This window comes from Myotis yumanensis, unplaced genomic scaffold (assembly GCF_028538775.1).
Source record: "Myotis yumanensis isolate MYYU_CA2020_CCGP unplaced genomic scaffold, mMyoYum1.0.hap1 SCAF_5, whole genome shotgun sequence".
NCBI classification, from domain to species: domain Eukaryota; kingdom Metazoa; phylum Chordata; class Mammalia; order Chiroptera; family Vespertilionidae; genus Myotis; species Myotis yumanensis.
Window position 1 is genome coordinate 76040614 of NW_027223756.1, and position 24382 is coordinate 76064995.

Consider the following 24382-nt stretch of genomic DNA (forward strand, 5'->3'; position numbering starts at 1 on the left):
CCTCTCCCCTCGTGGGGCTGGGAAACCTAGAGTCAAGAGGGACAGTGTTTGAACAGGGAGGGGCGCCCCAGGATTCAATGCGCTGCCCTGGTCCATCCATGCCCAGCAGGCAGCCCAGGAGAAATGCAGGGACAGAGCTGGCCCCTGCTTCAAACTGGGCCATTTGTTTCTCTGAGCTGGAAAACCTCCTCAAAAATTATCCTGACACAAGCAAGGCTATGCAGCCCCCTAGCAGCATGAAAAGTCACACCAGGGTACCCCCCTCCCAGCCTGCCCCTTTGTCCCTTTATCCCACCCGCCCTAACCAAAACCTATTTACACACGTGGAGTAAAAGCCACAGCCATCAGTCACTGGGCACCACTCCCTGGTGTCCAGTTGCCAAGGGTGCTGGGCGGGGGAGGGGGAGGGGGAGGAGGAAGGGGGGGGTAGCGTGGGAGGGAGGGGGATGGGAGTCATGGGCTGCCCTCTGGTGCTTTCAGAGCATCCCTCTCCAGGGGAGGGAGGGTCCAGAACCCCAGCAGCACGAGGGCTCCCATGCAGATGCAGTGGACCAGCCAGGCCCGCCTGTGCCCGAAAAGCAAGCCAAGAAGGTGCCGGAGGGAAACGGCCCCGGGAGGGCTGTCTGGCTCCAGGGACAGAAGCGGAGCCATTGTTCCCATCATTGTTCCCATTTTCATCCTCCGGGATTTCCTGCACCATGAGCTCCACGGCTCTGCTGCCTCCCACAGCCCCATGGGACACTGGCGGCAGAACCTGGGGCCTGGCACTGATTTGGTGGGGGCGGGGGGAGGGGGGGGCGTCTGGCAGACCTGGGGGATGAGGACACTCGTGCCACACAGGAAAAGATTCAGCCCAGGCTCAGGACTGGAAACCTCGGCCGCCTCCTGGCACAGGTTCCCAGCCACCTGAACTCTGTCAGTGGTGAGACCACATCGAGGGACATGGAACTTGGGGCTCAGGGGTAGCGCTCAGCCCTGCAAATGGCCTTCTCTTCCCTGGCAGCCCCCTCTTTGCCTCCTCCACATAACTTAGTCCGTGAAAAGCAGTATCCTGGTCACCATGCAGCATCCCAGGAGAGCCCCCGCCGCAGCTGCAGCATCCGGCCGGCCCAGCCTGAGTTTAAACCCCCCTCCTCCTCCCCCGCCCCCCCCCCCCCCCCGGCCCCTGGCGCAGCCAGTGAGCCTCCTGCCGCCCGCCCGTCGGAATCTGAGTGGGGAGGGGCGGTGGGTCTCCCCTGGGCACCTGCGGGAGGCACGGAGGGCGGGCAGCCGGGGGGCCTTTACAAGAAGGGGAGCAGGGAGGTCAGCGGCAGCTCCTTCTCCCCCAGCAGCGTGTCCCGCTTGAGGCTGCTGCCCTTGTTGACCACCTTGATCCTGAGGGCCAGTTTCCGGGCGCTGGCCGGCCCGAGGCCGTCGAAAAAGAAGTCCTCGTTGAAGACGGGGTGGCGGCTGTTCTTGATGATGGTGCTGCGCTGCTTCTGGAGCTTCCCGGGGACCAGGCACAGGCCTACGCAGCAGTTGATGCTTCGGGCATCGCAGAGGTGGTCGTACAGACCCTCGGCGGCCAGCAGGCGCACCCGCAGCCGCGCCTGGGCCGCCTCGTACTCGGCCAGCAGCCGCACGCTGCCTCGCGGGCCCATGCGCACCGCGTGCTCCGCGCGGGGCACCGGGCCCGGCTCCGCGCCGCCCGGCTCCGGGGCTGCCCGGCGAGTGTGGCGGCGCCGGGCGCCCGGGCTGGTGTCGGGCGTGCTGTCGTCCGCCGACAGGGAGCCGTGGCGGCCCACCGAGTGCTTGAGCTGGCTCACCTTGGCCTGGCTGTCCTGGGCGAAGCCTTTGAGCAGCGACACGGAGCGCGAGAGCAGCGGGGACCCGAACGGGGACGACTCGGCCGAGGACCCCGTGTCACTCTCCCCGCCGCTGAAGTAGCGGCTGGGGCTCATGAGCGCGCCGCCCGCCTCCCGGGACGCGCCGTCGCCCCCGTTGGCCTTGCCGCCCCCCTTGCGGCGCCGCGCCCCCGGGGAGCCCACCTGGGCCAGGGCGCCGTGCTCGCTGTGGAACAGGGACTCCTTGCGCCGCGTGTGCGGGCTCTCGGCCAGCGTGGCGAAGCCGTAGGACGTGTGCGCCTTGGGCACGGAGGGCAGGGACATGGCCCCCTGCGCCTGGGGGTCGGCGTTGGTGGCGGCCTCCTCGGCCGGCCAGTCCTCGGCGCTCTCGATCTGGATCACATGCCGGGTGGCCGCCTTCAGCAGACTCTTGCTCTCGGCCGCCAGCTTGGCCGGCAGCCGGGGGCTCCGCGGGGCGCGGCGGGGAGAAGCCGCGGCCGGGGTCGGCTCGGCGGCCGGGCCCGGCTCCGCCGGCCCTTCCGGCTCCGCGGGGCTGGCCGGCAGCTTGGGGGGGATGAAGAAGTCGGGGATCTTGTCGGGCGTGAGCACGTTGCTGTACAGGGGCCCCTTGGAGGCCTTGTCCCCCGCCTCGCCCCCCGCCGCGCCGTTCTCCCCGGACCCCCGCAGCCGCTCCAGGAACCACATGTTGGTCTTCTTCATGGGGGCAGCGCAGGAGGCCAGGAGCGCGCAGCGTCTGGGGAGGGAAGCGGGGCCGGGAGCTGCAGGCCTGCAGGCACCGGGTGCCGACAGGGGTTCCTGGCACCTGTCTGGGGGGCCACCTGGACAGGCCCTGGGCCAGCAGGACCCAGCGGGGCGGGGGCGGGGGCGGGATGGGCTTGACCCCCACCCCCCGTCCCCAGAGGTCGCGCTTAACTTCCAGGCACAGCCGGGGGAGGCGGGGGTGCCCGGACTCTTGGGGAGCTCCCAGGGGAGAGCGGCCCCTCTCCGGTCCCCACCCCCGTTTTGAGGATCTCAAAGCGCTTTTTAAAGGGTTTCACACTCTGTCTACAGGGACCACACCTCGGGGTGTGGGTGGACCCCCGCGCGTCCCAGCTCCGCCCCCCCCCCCTCCGGCTCCCACCCACCTGTGGCTTCTCCCAGGGCTGAGGGTCCAGGCAAGTGGGGTGGGGGCAGGGAGAGGGAAGGAGTCTGGGGACTCACCGTGCAGCCGGCTGATCCCTCCCCTCCGACCCGACCCCCTCCCCGACCCCCCACCCCTCGGTTAACCCAGCTGGGGGTGGGGGTGGGGTCCTCGTAGCCCCCGCGGATGGTGGCGGGGTCCCTGAACTCACCTGCCAGGGGTGGTGTCCCGAGGCTGAGGCTGTCCCGCGGGCTCGCCGGGGTCTCGGCGCGGGGGCTCCGGGTCTGGGGTGGGGGCCGAGGCTGCTGCTTCCACCAGGGCGGCGGCGGCAGCGCAGTCGGACTCATTCACCGGCCGCGGCGGGAAACCGCCCAGCCCGGCCGCCGCGCCGCCGTATTCTCCCTAGTACCGCCGCCTCCGCCCCCGCCCCCCGCCTCGCGGCGCACCCCGCGCCACCCCGGGCCCCGGCGCACCCGGAGCCTCGCGGGCACCAGGGGCTGACGAGGGCAAGTGGGAGTGGAAGCAGGTGGTCGCGGTTTGCTGATGGACATCCCTAGGGCTGGTCCCTGCGGATGGGGGAGCAGGGGGCGCAGGAGGAGCAGGAACCCCACGCCTCTGCTTCAGTTCATTTGGGGAGGAGCGCAGTCCCATACTAGCCGTGGGCCCTTTCTCCGGTGAGCAGCTTTCCCGACTTACAATGAAGAATAAAATAGCAGCAGCAATAATAACTGCATCTGAATTGACTCCTGGGGCTCTCTCAGTGCCAGGCTCTAACTTCCTTCCCCCAACTCTCCCCTCCGTAGACGTAGATGAAGAAGGTGAAGGTTTCCTTCTAGAAATAAGGACCCACCAGCTCCTCCTGGTGAACGGGCATCGCTCAGCGAGGCCGCCCCAGACGCCAGAGAAGGGGCTGCTCCTCCACGTCATGGGCAGATGTTTATTGAACACTTACTGGATGTTGGGCAATGACACAGACGCTAGGGACACGGCTGTGACCGAGGGGTGCAGGGCCCACCTTGTGATGCATCCCACAGGGGCGGTGCCAACTGAGGGACACAGGTGAACAGAATTGTAACAGGAAAATGTGATTGGAGGAGAGCAGGGAGAGCGCAGGCATGCTACCCACAGAGAGGGAAACCAAGGCAATCCCAGGCCGGCAGCTTCTAAGATCTCAGGATCCCTCTGGGGTCCCACCCCCCTGCCTTGTGACCTGCCAGCCCTAACCCCCCTGCTTCCTCACGCTCTGCCCTCCCTCTCAGCCTCACTTTCCCCTTCTGGCACCCAAGGCCGACCAGTCCCAAGTCCGGTCTCAGTTTGTGAGGGGCCAGCAAGATAATGTGGCCAGCTGGAGGCCCCGCCCCTCCAGTGAGGTGGGCTCAGAGGGGGCCATGACTCCAGGAGGCCTGTCTCAGATTTGCTCACCCAGCAAACACTGAGCCCCGCTTTGTGCTGGGGCGACACCAGCATGCCAGGGGAGGCAGATACCAGTGAATGCATCACCCCACCACTGCCTGGGCCAGCCCCGTGTTACAGCCTGACAGAGCCCTCTGAACCTCAACTTTAGCTGCCATGTAGAGTGCCCTAGAGCAATTACTTGTGTGAGTCTGCTGCCCCACTGGGCTTGGAGCTGTGGTTGGGAGGGTGGTTTCGGTCTTAGCCCTGCTGTGTCTCCAAGACACTGGGGTCTTTAATGAAAACTTGCCAGACAAATGGGCAGATTACAGGGAGGATGACTCCTGGAACAGTGCTCCTTTCTGCAGCGGGGGGCCGCCCCCACCTTCCTCCATTGACAGGACAGGGACAGTGGGGCCCAGGAAGGGGAAGTGACCAGCTAGGGTCTGCAAGGAAGGGCAGTGCCAGGCTGACCTGGGAATTGGGGGCTTCAATCCCCACTCACCCTTGCCCAGCTGGGGGCAGGGTCTCTCTCCCCAGTTGGGTTGAAAGAGGATGCAGTGAATTTATTCTGTGCTGATTCCTATGCTAAGCAACTTAGACATTAATCTGGAGCCACTTAATCAGGGTTAGGATCCTAATACCAATATTTCCTGCTTTGTGACTTCTGGCAAGTGTCCAAACCTCTCAGCCTCCTTCTCCTCAGTGGTCCACGGCCATCACAGCATCAGAGCTACTGTTTGTAAAGTACTTAAACATGTGTGATGTCAGTGTTGGTCATCGGTTCAACTGGTGAGGAAAGACACTCAGCCAGGGGGAGGTCTTGCCAGGCCTCAAAGTGAACCCCAGAACCTGACCACAGCCCCGCTCAGCCAGAAGCCCCACCCCATCACATTTGGGGGCTGAGGAAACTGAGGCCCAGAGTGGGAAAGTACCTGGGGATAGATTCCAAGCACCTGTCCTGTGGGCCGCCCTGGAAGGGACCAGGGCAGGGAGGCCACCAGCTCTGACTCCAAACAAGAACCTCTCCAAGTCAACAAAACCTTCTGCGCCCTCTGCAGAGCCCTGTGACTGACAGGTGTGGTAGCCCCCCACCCCTCCGCCAGGACTCCCCCAAACCCTGAGCTGTAGCCTCCCTGGAATCAGAGATGAGGAGGCTGCCGGTTTCAGGCCCAAGTTAGGGAGGGGGCCCAGACGGTACCCACCATCCCCACCCACCCTAAGCTGTGCCCCTCATGCTGTGGCCTTGGTCGTCACCCCTCCCACCTCAGTCCTCACCCTCTCCTCCATTCCCAGGAACATACTATATGGAAAGGGGAAAGGGGCAGGTCTCAGAGGAGATGCGGGAAGGTGGTACTTCCCAGGATTCAGGCCTGAGTCATAGGCTGCCCCCTGTGGCATCCAGCTGACAGGCTTGGAGGACACACAGGGAGGTGGCTCAAAGACAAAGAGCTGCCATCCCAGCGCCAGGCCTGAGGAGCCACCTTGTGCCCAGGCAGCTCCGGGCTCTAAGCTGCCTTTTCCTTTGAAAAGGGGAGGAAAGGCCTGTCTGCAAGCTCCCAAGAGGGACCAGGCCCAATAAGGCACTCGGGGAGGGGGCAGTCTTCCAGATAAGGAAACGGAGGCATGGCGGAATGGCCTGATTCTGCGGAGGCCCAGTTCAGGGAAGGGAAGTAACTGGTCCAAGGCTGCACAGCAGAATTTGAACCAACATTTCTACTACCTCCCACCCCAGGGCTCCCTGAGGGCAAGGCTAGGGCAGGGAGCATTTGCTAACTAAATAACTGCAGATAGAATGGACTGGAGACAGGGTGGGAACCCAGCTAGAGCCAGGCTCGTAGCTCCTGTCACCATGGGGGCTCCCCAGATAGAGCTTTCCTGGGTCCAGGAGCAGGATGGGGGAGGTAATGAGGTTCGAACCCTAGCTCTGCCACCTCCTCACCCCTCTGAGCACCCTGAGTTTGTGCAGTTCTCAGCATATGCCTAGCAGGAGTGCTAGGTGAAACTTTTAAGGGGGTGGTGCCGGGCCTGGAAGGACCCAGGGCTATGAATGAAAGAATGAATGAATAAAGTGCATTTAGACCTCTCTCTGGCCTACAAATCTTTGGAATCTGACACTTCTTCACACTATTTGGTCCAACCCTCAGAGCATTCTCTCAGCCACCCCCATTCCTATCCTGCCCCCAACAGTATGTTTCCCACTCGGGAATCTTATCACCTCTGTGCTTAATAGGCCCCTAGCAGCTCCCCCTGGCATCCAGCTTTGCCTCCGCTGTGTCCACTCCACAGCTGGCACTAGACACTCTGTGGTGATTTGCTGATTGATGTCATTTGACTGCTAATTCCACAAGGACAGGTCCGCCTTGGTCACTGTTGCATCCCCCTAAGCCACCAGAGCTTCTGGCAGATAAGAGAAGCTCAGTGCAGACAATTAAAGGCTCTTAGGATGCAGGAGGAGGGGGTGTGGATGGACGGACTGATGAATGAATGAATAATAGATGGATGAGTAGGTGGGTGGATGGACAGATGGATGGATGGGTGGGTGGATGGATGGACAAATGGACCAATGGACGGACTGGTGGCTCTCAGTCTCCATGTCACTGAAGTAAGAGACATGACATCAGAGTCCCCTTCTGGCTCTACCTTTGGATGGTTTCACCCCTACTTAGGGGCAGAGCAGAGTGGCTTTAACTCCCCACACCCTTACTGGGCCCCCCAGGTCTGCAGACCCGAACCCTGGGCAGGGATGTGGCCCTGGTGGGATGTGGAGAGGGCTGGGGACACCTTTGGGAGAGATGCCTCCATGTTTGGGGGCGGAGTTAGAGGAGGGTCCCGGGAGAGTGTGGTCTCTGGGAGGGAGCGTCTCAGAATCCATGTGCAGGAAGTGCTGGAAGGTAGAATTCGGTGCTGGAGGAGGAAGTGGGCATCAGGAAGAAGTAGGGGCTTTGAGGGTATGGCTGCTTCTCAAGAAAACGGGGAGGAAAGAAGTTGGGACCCCCAAGGGATCAGGCCGAGTTCAGGGGCAAGATAGGAGCAACTCGAGGAAAACAAGGAGCTTTTTGTCAGATATATTGGGATATCTCAAGAGAGAGGTTTGTAGCAGTGGGGAGATAAAATAGGTGTTTCCAAAGATAAATTAGGGTGCATTTAATAGAGAAATTGGGGTATTCTTATCTCTAAAAATAGAGGTATTTGAGAAATGTTGGGGGATTCTAGGAGAGTGGACCACCCTCTTACTCCCCCTAACAGGCCCTCAGCCCCCCCCCCCCACCTCCTCCAGCCCCCAGGAGGCCAAATCTGGTGCCACCTGGCTTTCCACTGGGGAGACTGACTGCAGCCCCCAACCAAGAGGGCCCCTTAATGTGCAGTGGGCTCACGCTCCTCGTGGTCATTCCCAAGTTTAATTACAAACAGATTCGAAATGTCCAGTGCAGGTCAATACCCCCAAGACTGCTCCCCACTTCAACATCAGCGTGTGTCCTGGTCTGAGGACCCAAAGCACCTCAATTCTCCCTCAAAAACTGTGCACCCATTTTTCAGGTGAAAACACTGAGTTGGGCCAGAAGAGGACTCCAGCTCTAGGCCAGGGGCCTGGGAACCTTCCCCTCCCAGGGTGATGAGGTGAAGTCAAGCCAGGAAAAGAGGCTGTGTCTCCCTACCCAACCAGGACCTCACCAGGACACAGGGATTTCTTTTATATATTTTCGTTAAAGGCGAGAAACGGTTCTGTCTTTGGTATGTACACCCTCACTCCAGGCAGAAGAGAGGAGGTAGGGGGCTCGGTGAGAGAGAGGGGGGTCTTGGGCCCCCATCTCCTGGCATGGTTGACCTGGCCCAGCGAAGAGTGGGCTGGAGAAGAGAGATTCAAGGCCCACGTGGAGAAGGAGAGACTGCAGCGGTTCAGCCTGACCAGGGTCCAGAGAAAGGCTGTAAGGCCACAACAGGGACATCTGGGGAGCAGGGAGAGGAGCCCGAGGTGGGAACCATCACCTGAAGGAGAAAGCGGAGAAGTCAAGGGTCAGCGGAGACAACAACCAGAGACCTGGGTTCACGTGTTAGGGACTCCAAACCTTGGTTACACGGCAGTAAAGTGACACAGCAAGGAGGCTCAGGCCCAGGGGCCCGGGTTCAAGTCCCAGCTCCTCCATTTTCTGGCCGTGTGCCCCAGGGGAGAGTCTTAATCTCGGTGCTGTTTCTTCTGCAGAATGAGAACGCTGATAACAGTGCCTGCCTCAGAACCTCGTGGGAGAGTGGGGAGTCGAGCACAGTCCTTAGACACAGCAACGGCTGCATTAGCAACTATGATAATTGCCATCGGCGTCATTTCTCAGGCCACAAACAACTTCGGGGACAGAAGGCAATCAGGCCATACCCTCGCACATGCCCCAGAGCACTGCAGATCACTTCAGGCATTCCACAGGCCCACCCCCGACTCCTGAAGCCCTTCCCCAGACTGGGAACCCCAACTCTGCCAGCAGCCAGGCCTGTCTGGGGGCAGGGAGGAGACCGGCAATGAGTGGGGAGGAGGCAGGAAGGAGACCTTTGTCATGGGGATAGGAGAGCAGCCCAACCTGGCCCAGAAGCTCCTCTTGCTCAGCCCTTGGGGGAAATTCAGCAGCTTCCTTCCCCTTCGGTCCCTCCCTCCCTCCCTGAGCCCAGCTCCAGCTCCCAGATCCTGGGATCCCCAGGCCCTGTCTCTCCCTCCTCCACAAATGCAGCTCATGTCACTCTACCCCTCGCACCCCAGCTCAGCCATGTCCTCTCCTGCCTGGCCCAGCCCTGAGTTCACCCCAGAGCCCTCCTCTCTCACCAGAGAGGTCCTATATCTGCCTGGCCCTTCCCCCACTCAAGGCTTCCTGTGGCTCCCCAGCACCAAAATCGAAAGGCCAAGGATGCACCTTCTCATCTCACCACCCCCCTGGCACTCTAGCCCGCAGGACCCAGGCCACACTGGTCCCCTCTTCCAGGGTGGCCAAATGCTGCCTCCTCCTGGAGATCTTTATCACCAATTAAACAGTCACCATAACAACTCAGCCATCCCACTCTTAGGTATAGACCCACCCAAGGGCAATGAAGACACAGGCATACAAACACCTGTACACACATGTTCACCATGGCCGATGACGAGTGGATAAATACAGCATGGCCCACCCACACACTGCAATATTCATCATGGAAAGGAGGTAAGTACTGACTCTCTACAACGTGGATGAACCTTGAAGACATGAGGCTCAATGAGAGAAGCCAGATAAACAAAGCCACATAGTGTGATTCCCATTTATGTGAAATGTCCAAAACAGGCCCATCCACAGGGACAGGAAGTGGGTTAGTATTTGTCAGGGGCTGGGGGAGGGGGTGGGGAGTGACTACTAAGGGGGACAGGGCTTCTTTGCGGGGTGATGGAATGTTCTGGAAATAGACAGGGGGACGTTGCACAACTCTGTGAAGATACTAAAAACTACTGAGGTAGCCACTGTAATGGGTAAACTGTGTGGCATGTGAATTCTTTCTCGGTTTTTAAAATGAGAAGAAGCGTGATGGATGGGTGATGGCCAGAAGCCAGCAGGGCCAAATACACACCTGGCTCAGGGCTCCCGCTTGACCACACCTCGCAGGTGCAGCTCGCTCTCAGCAGCCACAATGGGCTGCCCATTCTGCAGGTGATAGTCAATCAGGTGGCTGATGCTCTCAAACAGCACATCCTTCGTCCGAACCTGTGGGGACAGCGGTCTCAGCATCAGCACCGCCAGAGAGCAAGCTGGGGCAAGCCCGACCTGCTGAACTGGAACCTGCATTTTCCAAGCCTCCCCGTGGCTCTGATGCACTCAGGTGTGAGAATCACTAGATCCAAGATTTACAGAGTTGGCCTCAGGATTCCAGCACTAATTATGGTTCTGGAACCACACTTCCTAGCGGGTTGAATAGTGGCCCCAGAATGATATGTCCACGCCCTGACTCCTGGAACCTATGAATGAGAATGTATTTGGAAAAAGCATCTTTGCAAATGTGATTAAGTGAAGGGTCTTGAGATGAGCTCATGTTGGGTTACCTAGGAGTCCCCAAATCCAGTAACTTGTGTCCTTAAAGGAAGATCATAGCCTGTTTGGCAGCTTAGTGGTTAGAGCATCGGCCTGTGCACTGAAGGGTCGCAGGTTCGATTCCCAGTCAAGGGCACATATCTGGGTTGCAGGTTCAATCCTCAGCCCCTGTTGGGGTGTGTGTGGGAGGCAACTAATCAATGTGTCTCTCTCACAACAGTCTCTCTCTCTCTCTCTCTCTCTCTCCCCTTCCCTCCCTCCCTCTCTCTAAAAATCATTGGGAAAAGTATCCTCGGGTAAGGATTAACCAAAAATAAATAAAAAGAAGAGAACAACTTGGACACAGAGACACAAGAAAAACATATGAGAAGATGGGGGCAGCGATCCAAATGATGTGTCAACAAGCCAGGGACTAGCAAGGACTGCGGGCGACCATGAGAAGCGGGGAGAGGGGCATGGGACAGATCCTCCCTCAGAGCCTCAAAAGGAACCAGCCCTGCCAACACCCTGATTTCAGACTTCTAGTCTCCAGAGCTGAGAGAGAAGAAATCTCCGTCACTTTCAGACACCCAGTTTGTGGTCATTCGGTAGGGCAGCCCTCAGAAATGAATACCCCTGGAATCTCAGAGACACGGATCTGAAAATCAGAATCACCAAATCCTACAACCATCTGTGTCTTAGAATGAGAAAATCTTAGCATCGCTGCATGCTAGGTTGGATACAGCACAGAGACCCTCCGGCCCCCTGCTTGCCAGACCTTGCATGGGTAATGCTGGGCTCACTGAGCACATGTCACCTGGACCAGTGGTCGCCAACCGGTGGTCCGCAGACCGCTGGTGATCCGTAAGATCCGAAAGGTTGGCAACCACTGGCCTGGACAGCAGGCTTAAATGCACATTTCTGGCCACACAACCACCTTCCACCTGAGTCTGCCCTGTACAAACAGACAAGGAGTGTATGCAGACTGAGGGCGGTTCTGAGGATTCTTCTGGACTGGTAAGAGCAGTTGGTAAACTCTACGGCTTTTAGCTTCTCCAAGCACCTACCAACTGAGAAATAACTTGTAAAGCCCAAGGCCCTGGGATGCTGGAAAACATTTCACAAATCTTAGAACTGCTTGTAAATCGGAGCATGTTCTTTTTATTTGTTTTTGTTGATTTGAGAGAGAGAGGAAGGGAGAGGGAGAGAGAGAGAAACATCAATCCATTGCCTCCTACATGCACCCCAACCTGGGATTGCACCTGAAACCCAGGTATGTGCCCTGACCAGGAATCGAACCAGCGACCCTTGGGTGCATGGGATGATGCTCAAACCAACAGAGCCACACTGGCCAGGCTGGAACATGTTTTGTAACAACTGAAATGCTGTAGGAACTGTAGAAGACCAAATCTCATTGACTCAACGCAGCTGTTAGATGCATCACCATTTCATGAGCCATGGCGGTGGAAGGGGAACATGAAAAATGAAATAATAATGTGTTCAAAGATGCAACTGATGGGGAAAAAAAAAAATTCAGGCCCTGGCCAGTGTGCTCAGTTGACTGAAAGATCCCAGGTTCAATTCCCGGTCAGGGCACATGCCCAGTTTGGGGGCTCCATCCCAGTCGGGAGTGCATGCAGAGGCAGCTGATTGATGTTTCTCTCTCCCCCCTTTCTCTCTCTTAAAAAATCAATAAAAATATTTTTTTAAAACACAAATTTATTATCTAAAAAGGGGAAAATTTTTTAAATAATTCAGACCTCAAAATAAAAATAATTCAGACCTCAGAGACGTCAAAATGAGAGGAAAGAAAAGTGTGCATCAGAGGGCTGAAGCACTCAGTAACCTCAGATCTGAAGATCCTTGTAAACTGCAACCTGCTCTGGAACCCTAAAACACACTAGGAACTGAACATTTCGTATTGATCAAAGACATCACTATTTGTAAGAGGCACTAGTGATAATAGAACATGAAAAAAGTGCATCTTACAATTGTTGAGATATATTTTGTAAACCCTGAAAGGCCTTGAAATTGGAAAAGATTGTGTAACCCCATAACGCCTTATAGACTAAGAAATACTCTGAAAATCCAAAAATTCTTAAACTGGAAAATAGTTTGTAATTCTAAAGTACCTGGTAAACAGAACAGAATCTGTGAACATAAAGGATTTGTAATCCGAAAAAATACTTCATTAAACCTAAAGGGTGCTAAGGAGATGGGCACCTCCCACCCTCCAATCCCACACACCCACATCCCACACACCCCCACATCCCACACCCCCACCCGCTACTAGCCAGCCCTCCGGCGCCTGGCCCTGCATCCCAGCCAGAAGCCTGGCCCGGCTCCCAGACGCCGCCCGGCCACGCCCCCACCCGCCCCCGGAGCGTCGCAAACCCGGCTCAGCCTCCAGCACCGGCCTCGCCCCACCCCTCGGCCCACACCCAGCCGGGTTCCGGCCGCACGTCCACCTTACCACGCCCTCGGGGTCCACAAGAAGCAGGTGCTTGGGCTGCCCCGCGTGCATGCCTGTGAGCACGTACTGCCCGGGGTTGGTGACGCTGTCGCGCACGAGGAAGTCCCCGTCGGCTCGCAGCAGTTTCTCCGCCGCCCGACGGCTCATCTGGCCGTGGTACCAAGGCTCCTGCCGCAGCTGCTCCTCTGTGGGGGCGATGGGGGCCCTGCGGGTGGGGGGGCTGGGCCACTGGTCCTCCAAGGGAAGGGAGGCTGCTGCGCCCGCGGCCACGGAGCACTCGTGCAGCTTCAGCGCATCCTCGAAGGGTCCTGCGGGCAAGGACGGGTGCGGGAGGCAGGGGGTGGGCAGCTGCCTCCTGCTGGGAAGGAAGGGGGCTGGACAGGAGGAAGGATCCACCCTCGGGACCCACCCGGGTAACATTGATGGAGCACCTACTGTGCATCACACCTGCACTGAGCCCACCACAGTGGGTCATCGGCTATGCACTGTGTGCGGGCCAAGCGTGTGCTGGTCTGCGTGCTGTGTACTCAGTGTGCGCTGTGTGTGTGTGCAGTGTGTGCTGTGCTGTGTGTGCTGAGTGTGTGCTATGTGCTGAGTGTGTGCTGTGCTGTGTGTGCTGAGTGTGTGCTATGCTGAGTGTGCTGCATGCTGTGTGTGCTGAGTGTGTGCTTTATGCTGTGTGTGCTGAGTGTGTGCTATGTGCTGAGTGTGTGCTGTATGCTGTGTGTGCTGAGTGTGTGCTATGTGCTGAGTGTGTGCTGCATGCTGTGTGTGCTGAGTGTGTGCTATGCTGAGTGTGTGCTGCATGCTGTGTGTGCTGCATGCTGTGTGTGCTGAGTGTGTGCTATGTGCTGAGTGTGTGCTGTATGCTGTGTGTGCTGAGTGTGTGCTATGTGCTGAGTGTGTGCTGCATGCTGTGTGTGCTGAGTGTGTGCTATGCTGAGTGTGTGCTGCATGCTGTGTGTGCTGCATGCTGTGTGTGCTGAGTGTGTGCTATGTGCTGAGTGTGTGCTGTATGCTGTGTGTGCTGAGTGTGTGCTTTATGCTGTGTGTGCTGAGTGTGTGCTATGCTGAGTGTGTGCTGCATGCTGTGTGTGCTGAGTGTGTGCTGTATGCTGTGTGTGCTGAGTGTGTGCTATGCTGAGTGTGTGCTGAGTGTGTGCTGAGTGTGTGCTGTGTGTGCTAATGGGAGCCTGGCAAGAAGCACCTCTTTCTCCACAGGGGTTGGTGGGCCTGTGGTGACCACAGGGGACAGCCTGCCTCACAAGGAGCTCACATCAGCTCCTTCCCTTCGGAGGATTGTTGTGAGGAGCCAGTGGGGCTGCGCTCAGTCCGGTGCCTGGCTCACCGGAGGTGCTCAATAGAGCCACCACATGTCATTATTGCAATAAGATAGCCAGTTGTCAGGTGGCAAACATTGTGAAGAAAGAAGTTTCCAGCTGGCTTGGGAGGTGCCCAAGGAAGGCCAACTAGGGAGGTGTCCTGAAGGAGGGACACCCTGCCTGGCCAACATGGGGACCACCCCTCCCACAGTGCTGTGGGAGAGGATGGGACTGTGGGGGAGATAAGAAGGGCATTTTGAACACAAGCCTCCTCCATCAGACTGAGCCCTCCCTCAGGCCCAGGCAGAAGGAAGGAACAAGCTCTACCATCGACTATCAGGACCTGATTAGGATGCCCTCATTGGACTAGGGATCCCCCAGAAAGCAGACAGTGCCTCCCCCATCAGGCTGGGATTCCCATCAGAATGGTTTGGGGCCTCCTCCCTCCCTCAGACCATAGAGTCACATGAGGATAGAGCTCAAATCCCTCCTCAGACCCAATGGTAGGGAGCTAGGCACCCCCAACAGACTGAAGAGTCCCCCAAAAGAAAAGGGGCTGAGCCTTCCCCATCATACTAGCCACTCTTTCTAGGTATATGAACTAGGCCTCTCCCATCAGACTGGGGACCCCCATAAAGAGGAAGCTGTGTTACCCCCAAGAGACTGGGGCCCCACAGAGGGGGAGGCTCACCTCCCTATCAGACTAGGCCAGTGATGGTGAACCTTTTGAGCTCGGCGTGTCAGCATTTTGAAAAACCCTAACTTAACTCTGGTGCCGTGTCACATATAGAAATTTTTTGATATTTGCAACCATAGTAAAACAAAGACATATTTTTGATATTTATTTTATATATTTAAATGCCATTTAACAAAGAAAAATTAACCAAAAAAATGAGTTCGTGTGTCACCTCTGACACGCGTGTCATAGGTTCGCCATCACTGGACTAGGGGGTCCCGTAGGAAACAGACTTCCCACCCCACCAACATCAACTTGGAAAGTCCCAGGGGGAGAAGTCCCCAGGGGAGGAGGCTGTGCCTCCCCCCTAAGACCTTCCCCCTCAGAATGGCTTGTCCCCACATACGCATGTCAAACAGGTCCTTCTTAGGGCTGTCCTCGGGCTGCAGAGGCTCTGAGGCGTCCAGACCCTGCGTGTTGACGTACAGGTGGTCCTCATAGTCTCGGGGCCCCTGGGCATCTGCCTGCACGTAGCCATCCCCTGGCGGGGCTGGGGAGGATAGAAGAGACGGTGAGGTCAGCTGGTGGAGCCAGGGGAACACCGAGGCCCTAGGGCACAGAGGAGGGCAGGGCGGGACCCAACCTGGGAGCCCCACCCATACCCATCTCACTCTAAGAAGGAAGCCTCATGCCCATTTGAGCAGCACCATCAAGAACGAAAAACCCCAAAGATACTCAATCAGGGGCGGTGGGGTACCAGAGGTCCCTACTCTGGTGGGACAGCCAGAGGGAACAGCCACCCACCTAGCCTGCCCCCCTCCGCCAGGCAGGAAAGCGGCCCAGGGGGCCAGAGCTTTCCAGTTTTCGAAGAAACCAGAAACCTCGATGAAAAAAGAAAAACTGATGCTGTCAGATCTCACAATCTCGCAAGTGAAAGTGAAATGATGCAGAGAGGAGAATCGGTGAAGGGGGACCCAGGCACCCAGTGGGGGAGGGGCCGGGCCACTCCTATGGCCCGAGGGCACCCTACCCTACCTGAAGGGCCCAGCTCCCAGTGCAGGCCATGGGTGTCTCTTCGAGGAGGAGATGCTCCCTGAAAAAGAAAGTGAGGGTTCCTCCTGCAATATGCAAGCCCCTCTCCCAGCATTCCCACCCAATCTGCCTAAATCACTAGGGACATAAGTCAGATGGGAAGTGCAGCTCACACCCTCTAACCCAGTGGTTCTCAACCTTCCTAATGCCGCGACCCTTTAATACAGTTCCTCATGTGGTGACCCCCAACCATAAAATTATTTTCATTGCTACTTCATAACTGTAATTTCGCTACTGTTATGAATCGTAATGTAAATATCTGATATGCAGGATGCATTTTCATTGTTACAAATTGAACATAATTCAAGCATAGTAATTAATCACAAAAACAATATGTAATTATATATGTGTTTTCCGATGGTCTTAGGCAACCCCTGTGAAAGGGTCTTTCAACCCCCAAAGGGTCACGACCCACAGGTTGAGAACCGCTGCTCTAACCCTTCCCCCAAGCCCTGGCTCTCCAACTGCCGGGTGTCCACTAGGCCCAGCTTCGCATCCACTGCCCACCTCTGCTACAGCTTCATAAGGCCATCTCCCCTCCGGAAGGTGGTCTGCATGCACCTTCCTGCCACCCAGCACATGCTATTCTCTCCTTCCCTGCACTGCTCTCCTGGGCAACTCCTATTCACCCATCAGAGCCCAGCCCAAACACGGCTTCCTCAGGAAAGTGCACCTGACCACAGACCAGTCAGTCTCCCTTTCGTACAATCTTGTTACCTTCCTTGTAAGCCCTTAGCACAGCCCTGCTTAAATCACTGATATAATTATTTGCTCAATGTCAGTGTATACATCTGAAGGGTCTAGAACAGATCTGCGCAGTCTGGTAAGGAGGGAAGGGTAGGGGGCCTGAGAGACCCTCCTCTAGGATCGAGAACAGGAACAGAAGGAAGAGCTAGGGACAAGGCCCAAGGAGTCAGCACATGGGGACGGCTTCCCGTCCCTCCCCCATGACCATAGGCACTGACCTGGCTGACAGCTCCGACGGCCCCGAGGGCACAGGGCTGTGTCAAGGTGAGCCTGGAGTCCACCAGTCCTCCCAGGGGCGGCTCCTTCCCTGGGATGCTGTTGTAGTAATTGTGTTCCATGTCCTCCTCATCCCCCCAGGCCGACTCCTCCAGCCCGGTCAGCCTGAAGACAGACAGCAAGCAGGAGCATAGGCAGGGACCCCGGTACCCAGGGCACAAGGAACAGGGACGCCAAGACCTGGGGGCTGGAGCTCTGAGGGGTGGGGTGGAAAAAGCCAGGCCCAAGGGAACTCTGATCACACCTCCCATCCACTGAGCCTTCACCCAGGAAACGCTTGCTGGGTACTGTCTTTCTCTTCCCTCTTTTATACAGTGGGACATGGCACAGCTACAGCAGGTCCTCAGAAAAGGTGGTCTCCGTCTTTCTATCGGCTTCTGGCCTGGCCAGGCAGCCAGGACACATCAGACTTGCACCCAGGACCGGGATGCCTGCTGTGCGTGATGGTGAGACACCCTCGGCATTTAAAACGCCCTCACCGTCTGGCCCTGTGGTGGCACCTGCAGAAATGTATCCCCCCAGCGCTCGTTCAAGTAAGCACGGTTCCTAAGAGCAAAATGGGGGAGACCACCGCCTGCCCCTCAATCAGGCACAAACCACAGGTTCCAGTTCGGGCAGCAGAGCAGGACTGTGCCGCCCATGGAGGCAGCAGCAGCTCCAGGTGCCCAGCAATGGCAGGTGAAAGCCACCAGGCACGTGTGACAGATGTGCAAACCCATAAGAAAGGCAAAGAGGCCACAGCATCCCGGCAAAGGCCTCGCGCTGCACTGTGAATTCCTCTTCCTTAGTGTATGCTCATTTGAATGTCTAACAATTAATAGATATTCAAGTAGCTGAGAGCAGGGGTCGGCCCAGGAGCCATACAACGTTTAAATGGTTAAGAAAACATCCAAAGGACAATATTTGGCGGCATGGTGAACGTTCATGAAATTCGGATTTGGGTGTTTATAAATACCGTTTTGCTGGCACGCAGCCCACCCATTGCTTTATTACCCCCCACAGCTGCTTTCACAGACAACAGCCAAGACGCTGAAAATATTGACTGTCTGGGCCTTTGCAGAAGCGTTGACTGCCCCTGTCTGCACGAATGACAGTAATGACGGCAGCGCTGACTGGCTCCTGAATCCTCACCTCAGCCCAGGGAGTAGGGGCTGCTTTCACCTGGGTTTTACAGCCAAGGGAATGGGGATCCTGTGATGAGCTTGCAGGGAGCACAGGGGGTGGTGGTGGGACAGAGTAGACCCAAGCCCAGGAGGAGCAGGTGGGGGCTGGTACCTTTCAGGGGGGACGACCACCTTGGGGGGGCTGTGCAGGTACTGTTTGAAGCGCAGCTCGAAGGCTTGGCCCACAGTGCTGATGACGCTCTGGGCGAGGCCCTCGCAGCACTCCAGGATGTGGCAGGCTGGGGGGGTCGTTTGTGACAGCATCAGTGTGGCCTGGCAGCTGACTCGGTCTACACCGGGGCCCCCCACCACCACCACACCCACTGGACCTCACCTCTCTGGTTGATGGGGTCCTTGGCGACATAGGCCACATAATCTGTCATGTCCTGGGGAGAGAGGGGAGGGGTGAGAGGGGCCGGCTGAACCTGCCTGGGCCCACTGACCAGGATTCCTGGCTGCCCACCTCCAGCAATGCAGGGGACAGAGAGGCCAAGGCCACCCACCCAGCCCCTTACCGTGTCGCCACCCGACGCGAAGGAAATGGACTGCATGTGGTGGTTGGCGATGATCTGCCAGAGAGACACATGCGGTCACAGGCTGTCCTGAGGTCAGGGACCTGAGGCTCGGGCGGGCACTAGACCAGGGCCACAGGGAGGGGACTGGCACATACAGGCACACAGACACACACAGGTATACGCTAGGTGCCAGGAGCACCCCCAGTGGTGACAGCTGTGGGGCTCTGTGAGGGCAGCGGCTGCATCCCTCCGGGGCTCCAGGGTGGGGCCTCAGCTCACCTCCAGGTGATCGTGTCACATGAAGCCCTGCACCCACCATCCCTCCGGGCTTCACCTCATGGGAGTCCACAGAGCCTCCCTTCTGGGGCCGAGGACAGGCCACAGGGCCCTCACCTGGCGTGTGGCAGGCACAGAGAGGTTGAGGCCATCAGTAGAGATGCTGACGGCAATGCTCATGCCAGCGAAGCGCAGGTTGCTCTTGCCCAGGATGGAGGCCAGCGCCTTGTTGGGGGCCTGAGGAGGCAAAGGACCACAGGGTGGGGGACCTGAGGGAGTAGAGGGCTGTAGGGTGGGGGGCTTGGAGGGGCAACGCAGGGTCACAGAGCGGGCAGGATAGGGCTGCAAGGTGGGGGGCCCAGGCTCTCGGTGGGGGCTGCAGAGGGGCTCCAGCTGGGCAGGGTCCAAGCGTGGCCTTGATGTCCCCTCCAGCCCCACTCGGAGACCACAAGCCCCTCACCAACCTTCTTCTTCCAGGAGCCCCGGACTCCAGGCACAGCCTCATGGAGTCGGTTGATGGCCTCCCTGTGGGGGGATGGGAAGGGAGCTTAGAGATCTTTGGGGAGAGGGATCTGGGGAGGAACAGGAGCTCCGAGAACGGTGTGGGTCAGAGGGCAATGGGCTGAAAAAAGGGGTGCAGTGGACCCTGAGATGAGGAGGGCTCAGAGGAGGGAGGGGATGAGAGAGGCAGGGGTGCTGGGGTACCTGGGGAGAAGAGGGACAGAGGCATGGGGTGGGTTCCTGGGCATCTGGCAGATACCCTCCTCAGCTGCTTCTCTCTGTGGGTATCAGATTCAACACAACCCCTGAACTTAGACCCCAACTTCTGTGTGGCTACAGGCATTGAGAGGATGACCTCTGCTAAGGGCAGAGCCAATGAAACCAGCTTCCTGGACCCCTAACCCCATCCCGGCTTCCACAGCCGTCTGGAAGGCTCACCTGGTGACCTGGGTGCGAGTATTGAAGTCCAGGGATCGCATGGAGCGTAGCACCTCGATGCAGCCCATGTACTAAGGGAAGAAAGAACGGGGTGAACTGGTGGAGCCCATAGGACCAGCGGAGGAGCCCAGCTGGGGCTGACAGATGAGCTCTCCGCCTCCTCTCCTGCACCTGCCGGATTCCAGTCCTTCCTTCTGTCCTTGACAACGTCCAGCCTCAGAGTCTTTGCACCTGCTGTTCCCTCCCATCTATTTTCATACTGAGTCCTCCCGATCCCCAGAGTCGGCCTCACCTCCTCAGAGCCGGCCTCCCTGGCTCTACATAATTTGTTCCACAGAATCTGGTTGATTCCTCCAAGCTCATTAAACTATCTGTTCAGCCCTGGATGGTTTGGCTCAGTGGATAGAGCATTGGCCTGCGGATTCCAGTCAAGGGCACATGCCTGGGTTGCAGCCTCGATCCAGAATGGGGGGGCGTACGGGAGGAGGCTGATAGGTGATTCTCTCATCATTGATGTTTCTATCTCTTTCTCCCTCTCCCTTCCTCTCTGAAATCAATAAAAATATCTATAATAATAGAAGGGTAATATGCTAATTAGACCGGACGTCATTCCGGACGTCCTTCCAGAAGAAGCCAGGGCTGGAGGGAAGCCCTCCCAGGTGCCAGTTGGAAGCCAGTACCAGCAGCCAGGGGGAAGGAAGGCCTACTCTTGCACGAATTTTGTGCATCGGGCCTCTAGTATTTAAAACAAGTAAATAAATAAACTATCTGTTCAATCTCTTTTTCTGTTCCACTACAACACAAGCCCAGGAGGACCAGGATGGTGGTCATCTTGCCCACTTTGTGTCCCAGAGCCCAGCAGAGGGCCTGCAAGCATACAGGATGGAGACCGTCTGGCCTATGAAGCCCAAAGCACTGACTATCTGTGATCCATTACAGAAAAGCGTGGTCCTGCCTAGATCACCATTTCCATGGAAAGGTAATTCAGGATCTCCAAGAGAAAATGCTGAGGGACAGAGGAGGTGGAAACAACCAGCAGAGTTCCCAGGCAGCTTCTACTGCTGCCAAGGGTTGGGGCATGAGCAACAGACAATGGCCATAACCATCCCTCCAAATTCTAGGCTGCTGTAGGGTAACTGGGTACAATTGGAGAGCGGCGTGGCAGCATCACAAGATCCCATTGGCAGGAAATGTCAGAAAAGGCAAATCCACAGAGACAGAGAGTGGGTCTGCGGTTGCCAGGAGCTGGAAGGGGAGAATGATGGGGGTGACTGTTCATGGAGACAGGGCTTCCTATTGGGGTGATGGAATGTTCTGGAACTAGATAGTGGTGATGGTTGCATAACCCTATGAATATACTAAATGCCACAGAATTGTACACTTTACGATGATTAATAATTAAATTTTTCATGTGAATTTTACCTCAATTTTTAAGGTAAACTACGGTGATAGAAGCTGGGATAATGGGAGTGCTGTGGGCAGTGCCAGCGAGGAGGGCATCAGGCAGCTGTCTAGCTCAGTGTGGGCTCCAAGCACCTGAGACTTGCTTACACACGGTGCTATATGTATGTTGTCCCTCAATTTTAAAGTCTGACCAAGGAAAAAAAGTACATCCCCACAGATACTTATTAATTACTAGTGGCCCAGTGCACGGATTCCTGCACATTAAAAGGAAATTAATTAGAAGATTCGTGTGAGAATTACATTACTGCAAAAAATTACATGTCAAAATAGTATATATAATATAGTATTATAAATTAAAAAAACAAACTATTTTAATATCGCTATTTGCCCTTTATAATAGAAGTGTCAGGGATGAAAGAAAATTAGTAAAATGTATATGAAAATAATATATAAATTGATTAATAAATAAACCATATTCTGTCGACGCCGCCGCTTTCTTTCATCTTCAGAGGTATGTTGTGCCAATAGTTGGTCTTCAGATACATTCTGGGGTCGCCTGTGATTGGCACCAGTGAGAGCTGTATATGCATTGCGCATGCTGAGTCAACATTTATTTTTAAATTGCCAGTGCGGGTCATATGTACCAGTTGGTCTGACGGACGGACGGACGGACGGTAGGTCACTTGGCCTTTTATATATACAGATAGATAAAGGAAACAAATGATAACTTTACCAGGGAGAAATGTCACCTTAACCAAGGTGTTAGTTTCCTGGGACCACATAACAAAGCACCACTAACTGGACAGCTTAGAACAACAGGGATGTATCCTCTCTAATTCTGGAAGCCAGGCGTCCAAAGTCGAGGTGCTGACCAGGCTGAGCTCCGATTGAAGAATCCAGAGAGGGCCTTTCCTTGTCTACTCCAGCTTCCCATGGTGGTGGCCAGCAATCCTTGATTTGCAGACACATCAGTCCGGTGATTGCCTCCATCTTCACATGGACTTCTCCCTGCATATCTACGTCCAAGTTTCCCTCTTTTTATAAGGACACCAGTCATGTGAGATTTAGGGTTCCTAATAGAGTATGATCCCATCTCAACCTGGTAACATATGCAAAGACTCTATTTCCAAGTAAATTCACATTCTGAGGTTCTAGTGGACATGAATTTGGGGGGACACCATGCTCCCCAGTCACTAAGTGATCACAGTTTCCAGTATGAGTATTGGGCCACAGTGGCACCCCAGCCTCCTGATTCGAAACACAGAGGAGATACAGCACGCCCCTGTGCTTCCTGCCCCAAATGCACAGCCTGAGCAAACACCAAAAGCTGGGACACCCCTGGCGTTTCTCGCACTGACGTCGGCCGTATTCCTTTTGTGTTGTTGTCCAAATTTTCCTCTTCTTATAAAGACACCTGTCATTGCATTAGAGCCACCCCACCCCAGGATGACCTCATTTTAACTTGATTACATCTACAAAGACCCTATTTCTAAATGAGGCCACATCCGCAGGTTCAATGGACATGAATGTGGGAAGGACACTATTCAACCTGTTCCAGAGGAGGGGACTTTGGTAAAGGCAGCAAAGGTACAACTAAATGCAAACATCACTTTCCAGGGTGCTGGTTCCAAAAGGCCAGCAGAGATGTGAATTCTGCCCAATGGTCAATGACACTCTGGGATGCCTGATAACTTCCGTACATGGAAAGATGAACTGTGGGTGTGCAGGAAGACAGCTAGCTCAGGAGACCATGGGGAAGCATTTAACAGAGAGTGTCATGCACTGGCAGCTCACGCCTAGTGGTTCACCAGGGATAGATAAACTGCGCCTAGAGAATGTAACATTTTAACAGTCATAGGTGCAGGCGCACAGGCGATCCATTCGTCCAGCGTTTCCGTATGTTTGAAAGGCTCATTTAAAAAGCTGGGATAAAGACCCATTCCTCTACTACCCCACATTCTAGGTCCCCAGTCTCACACGTCGAATCCTGAGGTCTGGCTGGGCGCCGCCCCTTTGTAAATACCCCTTCCCAGCGCCCCCTACCTCAGGCCAAGGTGGCGGCGGGTTCCGATTCTGCTGTCCGAAAAGGAGCTTTTAATGGGGGTCTGGGTAGCAGAATGCCCCCACCTAGTCCCCTTGGTCCAGACTCTCCCGCCGGACCCGAATGGGGCGGGGGTGGGGGGAAATGCTTGATCTGCGCATGCGTGTCCCCCACCCACCTGCGGGCCTCTGCCCGCCTCTCCACACGTGATGCCGTGGGAACCCCGACCCCAGGGCCTCCCAGCTGGGGGAGCCCAGCGGAGATCGGGCGGGAGATGGGGGCCTGGAGTGGTGGGGAGAGAAGGAAGGATGGAGAGGAGACACCTGGCCTTCAGGGTCCGGGGTGTCCGAGAGAAAGAAGTGGGGGAGGGGAGCCCCAGCCCCCAGGTTGAAGTGTCCGAGGATGGCACCCCCGCAGACCCGGCCGGCGCACTCACCCGAACGATGTAGGAGACCCCGGGCCCCAGGACCCTGGCGTCTGGGTGTAGCCAGCCGTGCGCTGGCTTGTGGATGAAGCTTCCTTTGCGGATCCACTCGTCGGCGGCGGCGTCTGGGGCCCCAGCGGTCCCGCGCGCGCCCCGCGACCCCCGCGTCCCGGCAGTCCGGCAGCGGCTGAGAGTCGGCAGGGGGCAGGGCGCGGCGCAGCGCGGCTCGCAGGCACCCAGGACCGCGGCCGCCAGCGCGGGGACGCTAGCCGGACCGGCGGATTCCGCCGGGGGATCGGCGCCCCCGGCAGCTCCTGCGCCCCCCGCCGCCCGCGCCGCTGCCGGGCCGCGGCCCAGGAAACCGGCCGGAGCGGCGAACTTCCACTGTGGCATGCGCGGCAGCAGCGCGCAGAAGGTGGTGGGCGCCTCGGGCTCCGGGGGCGCTGGAGGCGCGGGGGGCGCGCGCCCGCCGGGACCCTGCGTCATGGCCGCGGCCGCCGGACCGAGCCCGACCGGGCGCTGAGCCTGACGCGGAGGAGGCCCTCTCTCTCCCTCCCGCTCCCTCCCCGCCCCCGGCCCGGTGATGTCATCCGCCCGGCCCAGCGCGCAGCCGCGGGGGGCTGCGCCCCTGGGACCCCGGCCCTCGGCGTCCAGGCGCCTG

The 24382-nt window shown here is 57.2% G+C and overlaps 2 protein-coding genes across 3 annotated transcripts; both read right to left on the minus strand.

Annotated features, from left to right (window-relative positions):
• Positions 1–324: 324 nt before the first annotated feature.
• On the minus strand, positions 325–3301 carry C2CD4C (C2 calcium dependent domain containing 4C). Its single transcript, XM_070415576.1, has 2 exons — positions 3176–3301; positions 325–2577 (listed from the first exon to the last, which is right to left on the minus strand). The coding sequence occupies exon 2, from the start codon at positions 2541–2543 to the stop codon at positions 1281–1283; it is 1263 nt and encodes a 420-aa protein (XP_070271677.1). The 5' UTR covers positions 2544–2577; positions 3176–3301; the 3' UTR covers positions 325–1280.
• Positions 3302–7652: 4351 nt separating this feature from the next.
• Positions 7653–24356, minus strand: SHC2 (SHC adaptor protein 2). 2 transcript variants are annotated; one of them, XM_070415560.1, is made up of 13 exons: positions 23734–24356; positions 19853–19923; positions 19378–19438; positions 19031–19150; positions 18638–18691; positions 18457–18508; positions 18235–18361; positions 16902–17064; positions 15880–15937; positions 15251–15394; positions 12847–13154; positions 9937–10070; positions 8260–8346 (listed from the first exon to the last, which is right to left on the minus strand). In XM_070415560.1, exons 1-12 carry the CDS (start codon positions 24205–24207, stop codon positions 9942–9944), a joined length of 1761 nt encoding a protein of 586 aa, XP_070271661.1. In that variant the 5' UTR covers positions 24208–24356; the 3' UTR covers positions 8260–8346; positions 9937–9941. The 2 variants fall into 2 exon arrangements, with proteins under 2 accessions (XP_070271660.1, XP_070271661.1); XM_070415559.1 differs by lacking the exon at positions 9937–10070 and having other exon boundaries at positions 7653–8346; positions 23734–24258.
• Between the last annotated feature and the right edge of the window lie 26 nt (positions 24357–24382).